Here is a 16,960-nt window from a genome sequence, read left to right as displayed (position 1 = left end):
CTCAATCTGATTGCAAGTTCTATCAATCTGGCCAAGCACGTGAATCCAATGAGCTCCTGTCTGCTACAGCTTCGATGTCTTGGGTCATTGAACGGCTTTCTTCCACTTCAAGAGGATGTGAAATCTGCCTCGAATCTATACTCCATTCACGACTCTCCGGTGAGTTAGTCTATATCCAATCTCAACTTATGCGTGAACAAGGTCCAGATGATCCTGAAAATTCCCAACGCGAGGTAGGAAATGAGGAGCTGAAAGAGGGCGCTTGCTCTCGCTCCGATGGTTCCCTCCTGTATCATCAACGCGTTTGATCGCTGGCTTACGGCTTGGCCGACTTGGCAAATCGAGAAAGACTAGAAGCGTCAACAATAAAGTGACTGTGGCCATGTTCCATCAGGAGACGATGTAGCAAACGAGTGCAGCTGTCAAGTCAGTTCCAGGACTGCATCCCGTCATCCTGAAAGCCCTTAAAAGCTCCCTTGGATAAACATGACTGGATCATCCTTCTGTGATTGTCACATCATTTGCTTGGTAGGCGGTCTTCTTTTGGTTTTAGCCTGTCCTGAATTCTCCCCTTTTACTGATAGAGGCGATTTGGGCGGAGTCAAGAACGACCCTGGCGTAGGTAAACTTGGCGGGAAACTTGGATGTCAGGGCTATAAGCACAAGGGCCAACACGCGAGCGCTCTACTACCTCTCGCAGGACAACTGACACACAAAGAAGCCCCCAAATGATACAGGTACCACAATTGGGAGGTCTGGTACATTTCCTGCCTAAGTCGTTTCATTGATGCTCAGGACGGGATCATGCTCGAAAGCCAGAAAAAGGTGACTCGCCTCAAGAGATGGAGCACTTGAGGCAGTTTCCCCCTCGAATCACACTTTTGTTGTTGACCACGGGAGTCTCATCAACGTTTCTTAACACATCTTCAGTGGTATTGTTGGTACTGGTGTGTTTGGTGTTGTTCCGTGTTATTGGGGCTCATGTTCATGAACATACAGGAATGAATAGGGGTAAGCATGCTTTTCTTGAATGGTTTGGTGTCTCATCTAGGACACCGGATGCCTCCTGATTTGTTTTCGATTACAGCCTTTCCAACCCAATCATTCGCCTTCCTTTCCCCATCCCTTATATCAGAGCGAACTCTACCAGTTCCAGCAGAAAATGGAACCGATATGCCACTCTCGGTGTCTCGGAAGCGACGCGAAGCGACAAGTGAACGAACGAGAGGAGGGGGGATCGTCCTGGAATACTGTTCACGTGCACGGATGTCCTGCACGATCGTATCTTGTAGTCCAGACCAAGGTCAGGGACTACATTACGGTATCACCCCTCCAGCCTGATCATCCAGCTCGAACATAAGACGCCGTACGGACACCGAACATGTTCAATACAGCAGATCGAAGTCAAAAGACATGGATATATAAGTATTATCGTAAATCACAGTCGCACGTAACAGATATTCGTAAAACCACGTCCGACCGACTCGACTCGTATCGCCAACATAGACATGCCCTTCATCTCCCTTTCCCTTCCCTCACAGCGCATCTCCTTCCTAAGTGATCACTACTCCATCGCCTAATGTGACCCGCCCGCAATATACGATCTTATCCCCAACCTCATTCGATTTCGTCCCCGGCAAACGTATAATCGACCGCCTTCCTGCTCGCCCTGACCGGTCTAGATCTCGTACCTCTCTGAGGAGGCAAGACCACAGGAGGAGGAGTTTCTTCTTCACTTTCGTCATCAACGTCCATATCGTCTTCTTCCTCGTCGTCAGCGTTCGGTGCCTTGGTTCTAGCCTTTTTCTTCGGTCTGGATTTGACTTTGGTCGCACTCTTGAAGGAAGATCGGGGAAGCGGGCGATACGGGTCGAAGCTGTTCCACAGATGTTCGATACGATCAGTTTGCTTTCGTCGGAGCTCGACCCTTGTATGGCGTCTTGGACATAATCAAGCCTGTGCAAACTCACTCGTCAGGCATTCCGTACATCTGCCTGACCTCGCCCGGCGGTTTGCCCTTGATCGCAGCTCCGACCGTACTCAGTCCCAATTCCCTGTAAGTCGATCTCGCATGTAAGGCAGGAACGCTTTTTCTGATGACAATGAGGGAAGGCAGGGGAGCGTCACTCACAAAAGAGCAGGAATATAAAGAAAATTGGCCGTAAGAATGAGGGAGAAGAGCATATCTTGTCCGACCTGTCCATATCCGTCCCCATACTGTCAGCTTCGTCCCTCTCTACAAGGCATTATCGAGAGAATGGAATCGGGGGGCTCACATCGATGAAATTCTTGTCCCATTCTTTATCCGCGAGCGCTTCCTCCGCCTCGTTCATTCGTACCATCTCGACCTTCTCTTCTCCTTGGTCCGGCTGAGCCGGTTCGGGCTTTCCAGCAGCTTGAGCTCCTGCTGGAGCATCATCGATCGTCTCCGTCGAGGTGGATCCGGCGGGTCGAGGTTCCATATTCGCATCGATATCTGCTTTCCCACCATTGTTCTCTCTCACAGCTTCTTTCTCCGGACCTTTGTTCGTATCCGCCTTCATACCATCGCTATCCCCCTTGAGACTCCCTTGAGCTTCCAAACTGGTTTGGAAGACCGTCTCCGACGGATTCTCCTCCGTGACGCCATCTCCAGCTCCTTCGCCGCTCCCGGCACCACCGCTGAGGCTCCCGGTCTTCTTGTCCTTGTTCATGTCTACGTCCAGATCGACATGTCCGCCCTCAACCGCGAGTGACGCATCGCCTTGATCCTTCCCCATGTTCTTCTCAACATCCACCTCCATGACCCCGACATGATCCTGATTCCCACTTCCGGACGCATCGCCGACCCTGACTCGGCTAGCGCTATCTTCCGGTCCCAGAACAACCGAGGTGGACATCTCCGGTGCCAAGGAGTCGGTTCGGCTCCTTTCGACAACCTCGTCGTTGACCTTGACAATATCTCCTTGCCTGTTTCCACTCCCACTTCCTGATGCTTCAGCGGTTGGCTGAGTCTGTCCAATCTGACTGGCGCTATCTTCCGGTCCGAGGGATACCGAGTTCCTACTCCCGCCCGGGACGCTCAAAAGACCCGCACCAGCGCCAGACCCGGATCCCCCTGGGGTATCTTGAGGGACTCCCAGAGCGTCTGTTAAAGCGCAGGGAACACAAGCAAGAGTACCATAATTCACAGGTACTGTAGCTAGAGGGCCAAGCAACTTGACGGCGGTAGCGCAAACGTTGGGCGCGGTATTCTGGTCGAGCCACTTAGCGGTGGTGGTTTGATCAGGAGCAGGAGGAGGTTTTGGTTTCATGAGGGGTTGTCGGTCGGGACGGTGATATTCGCAGAATTCGATGACCTGCATACCGAAAGCCAAGCTAGTCAAGATCAGCTGACTAGACCCAGTGTCACTATTTCTATCGGGCTCTTGCGAGGTGCTCCACTGACTTTGGTAAGGATCTCCGAGCGAACATTGGGCAAAGGGATAGGCATATCTTGGTTCTCGTCCGGGCAATCTGTTCGGTTTCCCCAACAAGACGTGATGTCGAGTCAGCATTTGCACTCGAAGCTTCACGTCCGAATTGCGTCCTCTCCGAGTCGGACTGACCGTTGATCATATCCTTGATCAGCTCGGATTGAAACGCTACCGTCTGATCCAGGACGAACTCGACTCCATCAAGAGCTGAGAGGTAAGAGGTCAACATGTGTGATTAATAAGGAGAAAACAGAACTATCGGCGATATCGAAAGGAGCTTACGTACTTTTGAGACGGACCATCGTGAATCACCTGTCTCTCCGCTTCGCTTTGCTTCTCGATGACCTCCTTGGACTTGGTCTTCCTCCCGAATAGAACCCCGTCTGTATGCGAGAAGCTTGTCGTGATCCCCACTGTCGTGGTTCCACAATGCTGATCGTGATGTCGTGATGGTTCGTTATTTCGTTATATACAAGTTGACATATCGAGTACATTCCCCTCAGAGTGGTGTCGCAGGACGGGCGAATGTACCCAAAAGTGCACAATCAGCTTCTCTCAACCTTTGATCGCCCTCGTCGGGAATCGCCGAGAGTCACATCATCTCGGTCACGTGATTCGTGAGTCCCTCTAGGATGATTGAACGACAACCACTAGTTGTACACCGGCAAGCAGATCAGCAAATCCAGGTTGGTTCAGAGCGTTGCGAAAGGACGGTAAGAATCAAAAGACTAGGCTGGGCGTATGATGAATCAAGCGCTACGGCATAATACAAGTCGCGAGCGCGATTCACGGAAAAACAAGTCGTCAAGTTGGCTAAACCACTCAAGCCTTGATCTTCATCTGACCGTAGAAGGCGTGCTTCTCCTCCTTGGTCTGCATCCTACCGTGTCCGTACTACACAAGCAAACAACGCAGCATGGTCAGACGTTGTCCATGACGACATAGAAAGGCTACGAGGCGACTCACGTTCGACGAAGTGTCGATGAACTTCAAAGCAACCTTCTCCAAGTGAGTCCTCGAGGTGTGAACCTGGAGGGACACACGGAGAACGAGGGGCCTCTTGAGGGTACCGGGAACACCTCCCTTGACCATGACGAAGTCCTCGTTGACGATACCGCTACGGAGTCGAACAAAAATTGGCGAATCAGCACAAAATTCATCGCGCTTATCGAGAGGGAGCTTCCTCGACGCACTAGTGGGGCCATCCTCCCAGAGGGTTGATGGTCTTGTCGGTAACGTCGTAGTCGGTGGCACCCGACTTGGCGTCCGAACCGTTTCCGATCCTGTAGATCTTCTTGTTCTTCTCGGTTCGGTGGTGGTAACCGTTCTGACCGGCTCGGGGAACCGAGTACATGACGTTCGACGGGTGCCAAGCTCCGATACAGGCGACCTTTCGAAGACCTCGGTGGGTCTTCCTGTAAAGGTTGAACGCAGACAGAGATGCAGCTAGTCAGCGACGGCAATGACCACGACGACCTCGAGGCCGGACTCACCTGGGCAATCGGGTAACACCCCATCGGTGGGTGACACCCTCAGTTCCGTGACCCGAAGTAACACCGATAACATCGATGACCTGGTTCTGCTCAAACACGCTCTTGACGTCGACGGTCTTCTCAAAGTGAGACTTGGCGAACTCGACCTTGTCGGCGACGCTTCCTCCGTTGACCTGAATCTCCATCAAGTGGGCCTTCTTCTGGACCAAACCAGTCTTCCTGATCTGGGTGTGGGCGAGGACACGGACGACGGTGCAGTACTTCCTGATCCTCTCGAGCTCTCGGGCGATCGAGGCACCGTTGTTCTCCGAGTGCTTCTTGGCGTACTTGGTGAAGGCCTTCTTCTTCGACCTGTACCAGTTCTTGTAGAACCTCCTCTTCAACTCGTCCGACAAGTGCTCGGCCCAGACGGTGGTCAATGACCTCAGACCTCGGGGGGTCTCGACGTATCCGACAACACCAACGACGACCATGGGAGGGGTCTCAATGACGGTGGTAGCCTCGACGACCTCTCGCTTGTGCATCTCTGCAGGACGGGGAAGACTAGATCAGCTCCGCCGAATTCTTTACGCAACCATCTCACAACCCGCAACTCACTGGAACCGGGTCGGTCCAAGTCACGGACGACGTGGGTCATACCGGCCTTGTAACCCATGAGGGCAGTCAAGTGGACGGGCTTGCTGGGGTCGTCCTTGGGGAACGACTTGACCTTACCCCTGTGACGGGCAGCACGCTTTCGGGGCAAGAACCTGGAAGATAAAGCGGAGCGAAGGGGTTAGTCTTTATTGTCCGAAAGCGTTTGGCCAGGACGTCATGGCGGCGAGGGTGAAAGTCGTAGTCGTTCGTCCCGGTCGGCAAGATCGAGTTGGCCCAACATGATCCCCGTTCCAGCCATCGTCTAAGTGTTGCTTCCCGCATCGCTAGTCCCTCTTCCACCCCTTTCTGGGTCTGCCTTCTCTTCCACTATATTCCAGCTCGTCTCGATTCAACCAGCCCGACGACCCGACGAACACCCTCGCCACCGACCAAGAAGAAGGTATCCGAAATGATATTCACCCAAGCGAACCGGATCGAGGCTCTTCGAACTGTTCGAGTTGGAGAAAATTTGCATGTCAGTCCCCCTGGCCCGTGTATCGTCCGCCTCGGTCGACCCGTCTCCTCGACTGACCTTCCTGTGAGACATTTTGCTGAGTGTCTTTTTTGTTGGTTGACCGGTGGTTTGACGAGGGTGCCGAAGGTGAACAACGAGAAGAGTCCAAGATGATTAAGGAGTGTCGATGTCGGTGACCTCAAGGTCGAACGACTTCAACGCGGGCAGGCAGGGGGAAGGAATTGCTGGGAGGTGTGTGTGGCGTGGGCTCCCGAGCGACGGTCGGAAGCGAAAAAGTTGCGAGTGGGTCGAACCGCGGATACACAAGTTTCATGATTTGACCGTGCGCGGCGACAGGATCGTCACCCCACTAGAAGCGCAAAACTCGTAAGCGCGCACGCGGGCAGACTCTTCCGTTAGGTAAACTCCGAAACGACGACCATCTTCCGCAAGGTTCGAAGGCTGATCATTCCGAACGAGACAGTCTGCAGTCTTTATCTTGCTCTTTGATCATGAACGACATGACATGATGACTTGTATAGGTCATCGCAATACCAGACTTCGATGCCGGGTCGTTCATCGTGATGCATTTCCGGATTCCCAGCGAGCTCAGACAGGTCGCGCGTCTCATCCTCATCTCGCCATCGCCATCTCGGTCGTTTTGGCGTTTCATAAGATTGCAATGAAGTTGCATTCCCCGGGCTTCCCTTTGCAAACAATCCTCCGCCTGCATGTTACTGCTTCTTGTCATGGAATTCTGTTTCATAGTTATTCACGGCTCCGCGGCTGCTCGTCAAATCTCCGCTTGTGCCGTCTGCGCTAGGCTCCTGACCACTTTGGTAAAGGTCTGGACCAGGCATCGAGCGGGTGAAGCAAAATGAGCTATATTTCATAAAGAGCGAACGTCAGCCTTACCTTCTAGATACGACCTTCTAGATGCGCCTTAGCTGTTGTCATTAGGGTCGGAGTACAAGGCGAACTTGACTAGAAGCTCGGGTCTTTCCAGCAAGCGGGATGACCCACGTCGTGGTTGATTGCCCAAATCGCATCGGTACCAGTGTGTCGGGCCCTTAGAGACAGTCGAGTCTCAAATGGGGTTCTTCAGCGATAACTGCCCTTGCCCTGCTACAGTCTTGAGTGCGCGTACAAGCCAGATCACGCTGGTTGCTCGGTGACACCTGAACATCTGAAACACACATCTCACCGGTAAGCGCGTGACAGCGGGGAGAAGCAGTGACAGTTGTATCATCTGTCAAATAGCAAACTGTACCAAGCTTGACAAGAATGTAAATACGCGAAGGGTAACTCTGGGCGTTTGAATCCCACTGTACAGGATGTCGATAGGAAGAATCGAGCTGAACTGGATCAAAGGAAAGAATCCGCCGCCAGCCCCGTTCAGCCAAGAGAATCGCGACCCCTCACATTTCGAATAGCAGCCCTTCGACTCCATGATGGACAGGGTATTGGAGAGGAAAGTCTGGATGATATCAAGCTGTGCCGTGGCGTGCTCTTGACTTAACATCAGGATGGAGTCCGTACTCGTTTCCGCTTGATGGAAGATGTGTGCTTGGAGGATGTGCGCGAGGAAGATGTGTGGTCGGCAGTTGTTTGACTGGAAGACAGAACGAGCAGATTCATGGTGATTTGCAGCTTTTGCAAAGAGTAGTCTTGTGAAGAGTAGCTAGAGTAGTCGGTGTTGGTCATCAGCGCCGCAGCGACCGCCATGGGTCCGTATAGCGAGATGACTTTCGGAAGGACAGGCAACGACGATGAGATTTGGTCACGCCAGAAGATGTGTTCCCGGCCCGAGTTGCAGGGGCGAAGAGGATATCCGCCTCAAGGCAAGATGCATAAAGAGTCCATCCAGTGAGATGGAACGTCGACTTCGTTTTGCATATGGTCAGGTTGTACCAGTTGATTGATCGGCTGGACAAGCTCGTATACCGGATCGTCGATGTGAAATCATCTCCCGGTCTACCAGAACTGTCTACTTACGGCGACCCCCTGTTCCTCATAGTCGTGAGTAATGGAGTGAGGACGATGATATGCCGAATTAAGAAACACATCACCCAAGGATCGCAGACAGTGGCCTCGCTCAATGGTCTTGGCCCTTCGCAGATGTGGAGGAGATGAGCTTTGCGGTCTTGTGAGAGGTCGTTGGGTGTTACCAGCATTACTGGTCGCATTGGCTGAGATGTTCGTACAGCTTGACGTTGCAATCTTCATCAAAACTGCCGAGAGTAGCAGTCGCTTTGGAGCTCGATTGGTCGATTATAGATTATACGTATTGCCCACGTCTTCCGTCTAAAAAAGCGTCTCATTACGTATTTGATGTATCGAATGATCTTGCCAAGCGAGCAAGCGCTCCGGTGATATACTGATGACACAGAAAGGCGAAACCTGCGTACAACATCGCTATGACCTGGCAATATAAACTGCTCGACAGTCCTTCCTTCCTTTCCTCTTCGTCGATTGGTCAACTGGTTCTCCAGATCTCCCCCAGATCAGGTCCTGATTGACCCTCCTCCTTCCCCTCATAGTAAACTTCATCACCTCACTTGGCCCCATTCTGCTCAGCAATCTGTTTCATCAACCCTCCCAGCCCTCCTCCCGGTCTCACCCTGACTTCAGAGCGTTGCCGGGCCGGCGAGCCTGTCGATGAGGATTTATTTGCGGGCGATGGTTTCTTGTTGCCCGGCTTCGAATTGGAGGCGGCGTCGGATGTATCACCGGGGCGAGAGCCGGGTGGAGTAGGTTTGGCAGGGTTTTGTTTTCGAGTTTGAGGTTGAGACGGCGCAGGAGCGATGGCGGAGGTAGGGGTGGATGACGAAGCCGCTCCACCTTTCACCTCGCCGGACGATGACTCTTGCTTGTCGTCCCTCGAGCCGACTTCCAACCTGTCCATCCCTCTGGATAGTGTCGAGTCCGACTCGTCACTCCCAGCCAACCCCTCCCTGGATGTCGATCCCTTCAAGGCGGCTGCGAACAAGCCGCCCGGACGAGGATCCTTCTTCTCCTTGACCGCGGATGGTGGTGTAGCCGCCGGTCTCCAGTTCGCTTTCGAGGAAGAAGAGGAAGGTGTAGTCGAAGTAGATTGTATGGGCCGTGGTGGAGGAGCGACAGGGTTGGCAGAGACGCTCTGCTGGATCAAGTGCCGGAGAGCCTGTTTCGGATCGGCGTTGGGATCTTCCGCTGGCGTTTCGCTCGCCCCGGATTTACCCTCCTGTGTTGCTCCAGTACTAGCACCTCCCTGGCTCGCCCCGACCTGATCCTCCTCCTCGGAATCCCAGCCTTTCGCATCCTCAGCCTCCTTTTCCATCTTCTTCTTGTCCCGCCTCTTTGCGTTCTTCTTCTGAGCCGCCGTCATCGCACCTAGTGCTGGGAAATCCCCAGGTCCCGGAGCTTCCTGTTTCCCAAACGTCGCCGATGATTGTGAGGTAGCTCCAGGGACGTAGCCCTTGAGTCGACTCGTCTCCCGAGCACCGGTAGACTTGTAGCGGGCCTTGTCTTCCTCGGGGGTGAACCCCGGACGGACTTTGAGTTCTTTCCGAATGCTACGAGGGAACGCAGAATAACAAGACCAGACCAGCTTCAGCACCAGAATCGACAAGGATACCAACAGAGTGTACTACGCATTCGGCCTCGAGATAGCAGGTGAGAGCTGGGACTTACGAGCCGTCCTTCCGCCGTGTCCCCGCGATGACCCTCTCCAACGATTGAGGATCGAGCGAGATGCCCGAAGCAGAGGTGGGCATGCTGAGGGGAGGGCCGTGACGTGACATCGGGATGCTCTGATGTATCTATCTATGATTTTGTGGGAGAACTGGGTGATTGTGAGGGAGTCTGTATGAAACTATGAAGCTCGAAAAGACAGAAGCATGACATCAGCCGAGATCAGATCCCACGTCTGATGCACCAGCTGATAGGCTCGGATCCGGATTTTTGCTCCCGGGTGCATTCGTCAGTCGCATCAGGTCGCCCTCGCGGCCTCATTATCGCTTCAGCTCAACAAGAGAAACGCATCGCATAGACAAGGAATTTTATCGACTGGAAGAGGCGGCGATATAATATGAAAGAGACCGAGGAGCCTGTGACATCCGGAATTGGATTATCCGAGGAGGGAGTCAGGTTGTAAATGGTGGACGCGTAAGAAGAGGTCAAGATGATAGTCCTCTTTGTATCAGGTGAACTTATTGTCCCAAACACAAGTCGAAACACTCTCGATACCCAGACTATATGTCTCACGAGTTTCCCTACTCCCAAGCTCGCTCTGATGCAATTCACGTCGACGTCTTGAAGGGAATCGTTATAAAAGCCAAGTTGAGCATGGCGTACGATGGGCGTGGTCCAATTGTAAATGTCCGAGTCGAAGCGAGTGCTATCGGCTCACCATGAAACGCAAAGCGGAGCACCGACGCAGTCGGGCAATCGTGAAGTGGTTCGAAATGCGAAACCAACTACACTCAGCCTGTAAGCTGTAAGTGTAGCTTTTGACGTACAGGCAGTAGGGTAGCAATTGAATAGCGAAATCGCAGCGCTCCCTCCTCCCTCGATCGTTTCCTCGGCGAACGTGACGTCGTAAAGCGACGCGTATATGCTGGATGGTTGCTCTTCTACCCGGACCAAAGACCGTCCACCCGGGCCGGGGTAGCTGGGCGCCATGTCACCCGGATGAACCGGACCGGTCCGAGCGAGTTGACGAGATTGGTTTGATCGTTTATAACACAACCTTGGGATTTGGGACACACCTGGCAGTACAACTGACCCACGTCGAGGTCGAGTCTATCTTCATACATCATCCTGTTTGCAGTTCCATCTAGCGATATCTAGCAAGCTAGCAGTCAGAACATACGCCTTATCCACCACTTCAAAGACCGAACGAACGAAACGCACGAAATCATGTCCCAGCAACAGCCCATTGAAGTCTTGATGTGTGAGTCCTTCCCAAACAGTCGCCTATCCTTTGGAAGCACATCGATTGATCTGGTACATAATCGACCCATTGTAACAAACAGGTGGTACTGGAGAGGTCAGTACAACCTGTTTACGAAGCATGCACCTGGACAGTACCGGAATGTCGATGCTGAGAGGATATGTGGATCGTGTTTCGTTTCATTCAGTACACTACCGGATGGACCGGCTCGGGTGGTTCTCAGTCCGACAAGAAGGTGCGCATCGGCTCCATCTCTGTTACTTGCTCTCCTGCCGCAAATCCCGAGACGATTCTGACCCAGACCTTCTCTACCTCTAACAACGCATATAGATCGGAGTCGTCGGACTCGTCTGCTTCGACCTTCGTCGAAGGGGGATCGTCGGCAAGCTCAACATGGTCGGTACTTCCGGTGGTAAATTCCCTCAGATCAGGGAACACCTGCAAAAGAACATCGGGGACGTCTATGGCATGGACACTTCGTGAGTACTGATGCTGCCCCTGCTGTCGCTTTCGCTTCGGCAGGAGTCCAAGACAGACAAAGGGACATGAGAACGAGCGGGCTGACAAGGCGAGGAATGTGACGAATCGCAGGTTCACGGCCTATCCCGAGGGCGATAAGCGGGATGCCGAGGCTTACAAGGGGGCTATCGAGAAGCTCCCCAAGGGATCTATCGTCATCAGTCAGTCATGTCTTGGTCGTGGATCTCTGGATCGGCTCGCTAACGCTATTCGTCGCCGACATACCAACCGATTTCTCCACTCGCCGCTCGCTCTCCGACCTCTTTCTCCAAATTTCGATGTTTGCATCTTGCAGTCTTTACCCCCGACTCGACTCACTACCCGATCGCCAAGTACGCCCTCGAAAGGGATCACCACGTCATGGTCACCAAGCCCGCCACTCAGCTGTTGGAGCATCATCAGGAGTTGAGCAAGCTGGCCGCTGAGCGAGGACTGGTCTGCTGGGTCGAACAGTGAGTCTCGCAGTTTGGGCTACGAGAGCGCACGTCTGGATCTCACGAGACCGAATCTTCGGCAGCCACAAGCGATTCGACCCCGTCTACTCGGACGCCAAGATGAGGTCCAAGGATATCGGCGACTTCTCCTTCTTCAACAGTTACATGTCTCAACCCAAGAGTCAGCTGCAGACTTTCAGCGCATGGGCCGGTGTGGACTCGGATATCAGTTACTACTTAAACTCTCACCACGTGAGTCTGAATTGATTGAGAGCATCGACCGCTTATCGAGATACCATGAAGGCTGATCGTCGGTCGGTTTGGCAGATCGATGTCCACGCCTGGTTGGTCGAGGGACTCTACAAGCCCGTCAAGGTCACCGCCTCGGCGTCGACCGGGATTGCCACGCAGGAACCTTACAACTGTGCCCCTCAGACCGAGGATACCATTACCCTGTTGACCGAGTGGGAGAGCTTGAAGCAGCCGGGCAGGAAGGGAACCGCGGTCTACACGGCCAGTTGGACCGCTCCGCAAAAGTCGGGCGTGCATTCGGAACAGTACTGGAACATGGTGTGCTCCAAGGTGAGCCTCGACTCTTTCCGCTCTATCATGGTTGCAGGCGGACAGAGCTGACCAGCGGCCTGAATCTACATAGGGAGAAGTTGTCGTCAACCAGGCTCGACGAGGCTACGAGATCGGGACCGACGAGGGTGGCCGAACCGCTTACAACCCGTAAGCTTTCCGAAAGCTTTGGCAGTTCTTCCTAGACCTCGTGGCTGATCCCGGACGTTATCATTCAATCCTCAGCTTCTACATGAAGTATTCGCCCGCCGCCGACGGTTCCTTTGACGGTCAGAGGGGATACGGATACGTCAGTCTCAGCACCTGGGTCGAAGCCTGCATCAAGGTCAACAAGGGCGAAGCCAAGCCTGAAGACTTTGACAATTACGGTCTCCCGACTATCAAGAACACGATCGTCACTACGGCCATTATCAGGGCTGGACGAGTCTCGCTCGACGAGAAGAGGAGCGTCGTCATCAACGTCGACTCGAACGGCGCTTACTCGCTACAATAGAGGGTTTCCAGATAGGTTATCAACTGCATCGACAAAACATGTGTATAGAACGTGTATCAACATTGAATAACATCGGTCAGACCATCGCGCTGCTCTTCCCCACGTATATGGCGCGAGATCTCAACAAACCCTAACTTTAGCATTTCCCGTGCGGTCTCCACCCTATCGGGCAGGACGCAATCCCGGTTATGGGGTTGTGAGCTTTTTTTGATTTCGTCCTTCGCAGCGGTGTCCAGAGATATCTTCGATCGGCACGACCTGCTGTGCCGTCCGTCTCACCCCGCTACAGTATGTGAAGCAGAGCAATTTGCATGCGATGAAGGATCGCATGCCGGATCGCATGCCCCAACTGCTCAAACACGCTGGCACCACGGGACTCATCTCCCATCTAACATCGCCGATGAATGGTTGCGCATGGTCGCATGGCAGCACAATTCACATCGTTCACATCGGCGATGAGCAGATATAGCGAGTTTGCAAATACGGTTGGCCTGCGGTAGATCTCTACGCCGCGCTTGTCGTCCCGGTTGTGCCTCAAAGTCAGCAAGTCAGCAAAAGCCGCGGGACATTTAGTTGGTCCCGAGCTGAAACGGGAGTATAAGCAACGTCCCGAGGTCGTCGAGCGTGTGTTTCGGGACCTGATCTTCGAGCAAAGACGTCTGGGCATGTTGGGCAGGGGTAAAGCTAGTGCGAATCTCGTCTTGAAGATCTACCGCGGCGCCCCGCAAGTCGATCACCTGATGCCCTCCTCAACACCGACAGTGGGCTGACCCCGCATACTAATAGGACGAGAGGCTGGTCTTGCACAGGAGGGTTCGAAGAGCGATGGGTCGGTCGTGACATTCACATCTGCGACTGTAAACTCGAGACGACAAGATGCCGATGGACAACGCCGCTCACGACAAGGTCTTGCACCATAACAAGGTCGCCTTTATCAATTATCTAGCCGCCGTGTTTGCGGCGTTTGGTAGTTTCCTGTTCGGTTATGACAGGTCGGTGCCAAGTCCAGACGAAACGCGCAAGGTGCGCATCGCTAACGAAACGTTTGTAGTGGTATTATCGGATCGGTCATCTCGCCGTCCTACAATCGCTTCCACGAATACTTCCATGCGAAAAACTCACCCTTGGTAGATGGGAAGGAACGGGTAGATCCCAACATTACGGGGGCCATCGTCAGGTCAATACAAGCGTCGTGTGCTGGTCGAAAAAGCTTGCACTGACCTCGTTGCTCTGTTTGGTTCAGTGTATTCGCCGGTGGAGCGTTCTTCGGTCCGTGGACCTGTTTCATCGCTTAATCCGCCTTTGATCGCTCATCATTATATGTCTGGATGTTCAGGTGCCCTGCTGGCCGGTTTCACTGCCAATAAGATCGGTCGAAAGCGTACCATTCAGCTCGGTTCGCTCATTGCGACCGTTGGTACGTCTCCATCATATCGTAGGCCTTTCTAGGACCAGAGCTAACATAATAAAATTGTTTCGTTATAACAGGTTGTGCCATTCAGACCGGAGCGATTAATGTTGGCATGCTGATTGCTGGTCGATTCATCGCTGGATTAGCCATCGGGTCAGTGCTTGAGTGTCCTCTCGAAAAATAGCTTGGCCTGACTTTTTTGGGTAGGGTGTTGTCCATGATTGTGCCGCTTTATCAAGTAAGCTCCGACATGGCAAGTTGTGGATGTGATTATACCAGACTGACGTTATATTATCACCTAGGCCGAAATTTCGCCTCCTCACGCTCGAGGTCTGTTGTCGGGGTGGACCCAGCAGATGATCGGCTTTGGTTTCTTGGTTGCCTCGCTTGTCGGTGAGTGTTATGCTCCTGCCTCTTGTGATGTGGAAGCTGAGAAGACAACGATCTGAAATCCGCCAGGATTCGGCTGCGAGTCTCTGACGACTTCCGATGCTCAGTGGAGGATCCCTCTTGCCATTCAAATCGTACCGGCCGTCGTCCTCTTTGGGGGAATGTTCTTCCTCCCTTACTCGCCTCGATGGTTGGCTTCGGTCGGACGGGAAGATGAGGCTCGAAGCGCGCTTGTCCGGTTACACGGAGGAGAACGACGGGCTGACATGGAGGTCATCGATGCCGAGTTCAGCGAGATTCAAGCTCAAATTAGTTGGGAGCGCGAGAACGTCAGCACGTCGCCTCTGGACTTGGTCAGGACTAGGCCCAACTTGCATCGAACCCTTTGTGGTTGTCTTGTTCAGGCCATGTGTCAATGGACCGGTGGTGAGTTGACGCGCAGATCAACGGTTTTATGTCACGTGTGCTGACTTCCTGAATCTTGCGTTTCGTTGTATGCCTTCGCCTGATCCTCCAACGTCTTTCCATATGACTCGATCATAGTCAACGTCAACGCATACTTTGGTATGTTCAATCGTTGTTGGCCTACAGAATATCATGCGCGCGACTTGCTAAATCGTTATGCGTCCCAATCATGTAGCGCCGACAATCTATTCCAACCTTGGTTACACTGGAAACAAGGTGCGTAGAACGAACTTACCAGTCCTGACCCTTCTCTTGCAAAGGACCGGGACTCACAATATTCACTCTTGTTGCAGCCTCTGCTTATTAATTCGATTCAATCTGTCTGGTCGCTCGTGGTCACCTTCGTCTTCATCACCTTCCTCGTCGATCGTATCGGACGTCGTAAGCCACTCATCATCGGACCCATCTTCATGGCCGGGTTCCTCGCCTGGCAAGCCGGTATCGCCAGCCAGTTCACTGCGGGTAAGGGCAATAGCGGTCTCGGAATTGCGGGTATCGCCAGCATCTTCCTCTTCTCGGGAGCGTTCTCGATGTCTTATGGACCGGTCAGCTGGATCTATCAGTCCGAGATTTTCCCTATGAATTTGCGTGCCATGGGTACCTCTGCGAGCACTGCGGCCAATTGGTAAGCCGTTTGGAAGATGCAATAGCATAATAAACCCTTGAGTTCTTGCACAACTAACTGATAGATCGCCTTTAACCCAATCTCAAGGTTGAACAATGTGATCATCTCTCAGTTCACGCCCATTGGATTGGAAAACCTTGGATGGAAATTCGTACGTTGCGTTCGAATCCCTTCGCGCCTGCATCATATTGACATGTGCTTAAACATAGTTCCTACTTTTCGTGGCCACCAACTTGAGCAGTAAGTGCTCGCCTCGTTGAAGGGGTCCTGATGGTCCGCCCGTTGCTTACCCGTCTCGGACTCTGACCTCCTAGATGCCGTATTGGCCTACTTCCTCTTCCCCGAGACAAAGGGTGAGTCTCGTCACTTCGTCTCGCGCCTCTACCGATTGCCGAGAGACTGATCAATCACCGTTCGCTCGCCAGGCAAAACGTTGGAAGAGATCGCCGCGGTCTTTGGCGATACCAACGTTGTTCGTCCTCCCACCGAAGTCGCAATCAACGAGTACGAAGACGACAAGAAGATGGGCGAGTTCTCGCATTACGATCGAACCGACAAGGTCTAGATCGCTGTCGTATCCCGCGGCAGTTGTGAGTTGTGCGTTGCTCGGCGCTTTGGGTTGGCAGTCTGAAGTCGGGGCGTGGCGGGTCCGAAGACCGTAAGCGCTGGCGCGTTTGCGAAGTCTGTTTTATTTGTCCTTGTAGGGGTTGTTTATGCTTGTGAGATTGTAATGCTGCTGATCCCGATAGTATTCCCTCGAGTAAAAACATCTGCGAAAGGACGTCTGTCGTAAAGAGAAAATGGTTACATCGAGAATTCCTCGATTGCCGGGGCCAAAGTCTCCAGCTCAACCCGTGACAGCCGCAACCTGCATGTTTTTTTGTTTCGCGCTGTCGCTCGTCTTCGTCGTCGGGGTCGTCTTCATCTTCTGGTCAGCTCGTATGAGGCTGGGGACTGTCCGGGGAGGGCCAAAGGCTTGACAACAAGCATGAATACCTCCTTCAAAGACTCCAAGTTTGTGCTTAGAAGTCGAAAAAGATATTTTGTTGCGCTCCACCCCGCGCATAAGT

General features: G+C 53.1%; 5 protein-coding genes across 5 annotated transcripts; 2 read left to right on the top strand and 3 right to left on the bottom strand.

Moving 5' to 3' along the window:
- Window positions 1-1,855: 1,855 nt before the first annotated feature.
- Window positions 1,856-3,954, bottom strand: HD553DRAFT_114254 (uncharacterized protein). Its single transcript, XM_046176444.1, has 6 exons — window positions 3,738-3,954; window positions 3,588-3,662; window positions 3,428-3,495; window positions 2,277-3,338; window positions 2,132-2,196; window positions 1,856-2,054 (listed from the first exon to the last, which is right to left on the bottom strand). The coding sequence occupies exons 2-6, from the start codon at window positions 3,595-3,597 to the stop codon at window positions 1,967-1,969; spliced, it is 1,293 nt and encodes a 430-aa protein (XP_046034072.1). The 5' UTR covers window positions 3,598-3,662; window positions 3,738-3,954; the 3' UTR covers window positions 1,856-1,966.
- Window positions 3,955-4,187: 233 nt separating this feature from the next.
- On the bottom strand, window positions 4,188-6,313 carry HD553DRAFT_317005 (ribosomal protein L3-domain-containing protein). Its single transcript, XM_046180702.1, has 7 exons — window positions 6,117-6,313; window positions 6,005-6,033; window positions 5,546-5,697; window positions 4,949-5,474; window positions 4,649-4,870; window positions 4,422-4,572; window positions 4,188-4,349 (listed from the first exon to the last, which is right to left on the bottom strand). Exons 1-7 carry the CDS (start codon window positions 6,129-6,131, stop codon window positions 4,278-4,280), a joined length of 1,167 nt encoding a protein of 388 aa, XP_046034071.1. The 5' UTR covers window positions 6,132-6,313; the 3' UTR covers window positions 4,188-4,277.
- Window positions 6,314-8,469: 2,156 nt separating this feature from the next.
- On the bottom strand, window positions 8,470-9,892 carry HD553DRAFT_114145 (uncharacterized protein). Its single transcript, XM_046176443.1, has 2 exons — window positions 9,711-9,892; window positions 8,470-9,592 (listed from the first exon to the last, which is right to left on the bottom strand). The coding sequence occupies exons 1-2, from the start codon at window positions 9,818-9,820 to the stop codon at window positions 8,593-8,595; spliced, it is 1,110 nt and encodes a 369-aa protein (XP_046034070.1). The 5' UTR covers window positions 9,821-9,892; the 3' UTR covers window positions 8,470-8,592.
- Window positions 9,893-10,727: 835 nt separating this feature from the next.
- On the top strand, window positions 10,728-13,080 carry HD553DRAFT_299690 (D-galacturonic acid reductase). Its single transcript, XM_046178613.1, has 10 exons — window positions 10,728-10,971; window positions 11,054-11,067; window positions 11,159-11,206; window positions 11,302-11,450; window positions 11,563-11,651; window positions 11,786-11,942; window positions 12,008-12,176; window positions 12,252-12,506; window positions 12,580-12,656; window positions 12,732-13,080. The coding sequence occupies exons 1-10, from the start codon at window positions 10,938-10,940 to the stop codon at window positions 12,997-12,999; spliced, it is 1,260 nt and encodes a 419-aa protein (XP_046034069.1). The 5' UTR covers window positions 10,728-10,937; the 3' UTR covers window positions 13,000-13,080.
- An 801-nt stretch (window positions 13,081-13,881) lies between these two features.
- Window positions 13,882-16,455, top strand: HD553DRAFT_276057 (general substrate transporter; the record flags this gene model as incomplete). Its single annotated transcript, XM_046177935.1, has 15 exons — window positions 13,882-13,991; window positions 14,051-14,176; window positions 14,243-14,268; window positions 14,336-14,416; window positions 14,488-14,563; window positions 14,618-14,648; window positions 14,713-14,803; window positions 14,870-15,226; window positions 15,344-15,364; window positions 15,441-15,481; window positions 15,559-15,890; window positions 15,978-16,041; window positions 16,100-16,130; window positions 16,205-16,243; window positions 16,316-16,455. The coding sequence occupies 15 exons, from the start codon at window positions 13,882-13,884 to the stop codon at window positions 16,453-16,455; spliced, it is 1,566 nt and encodes a 521-aa protein (XP_046034068.1).
- Window positions 16,456-16,960: the final 505 nt, after the last annotated feature.

The sequence above is a fragment of the Filobasidium floriforme genome (assembly GCF_021052385.1).
Source record: "Filobasidium floriforme strain CBS 6241 chromosome Unknown HD553scaffold_21, whole genome shotgun sequence".
In the NCBI taxonomy this organism is placed as follows: domain Eukaryota; kingdom Fungi; phylum Basidiomycota; class Tremellomycetes; order Filobasidiales; family Filobasidiaceae; genus Filobasidium; species Filobasidium floriforme.
Note: the sequence above shows the minus strand (reverse complement) of the source record. Positions and strands in the feature narration are given on the sequence as shown.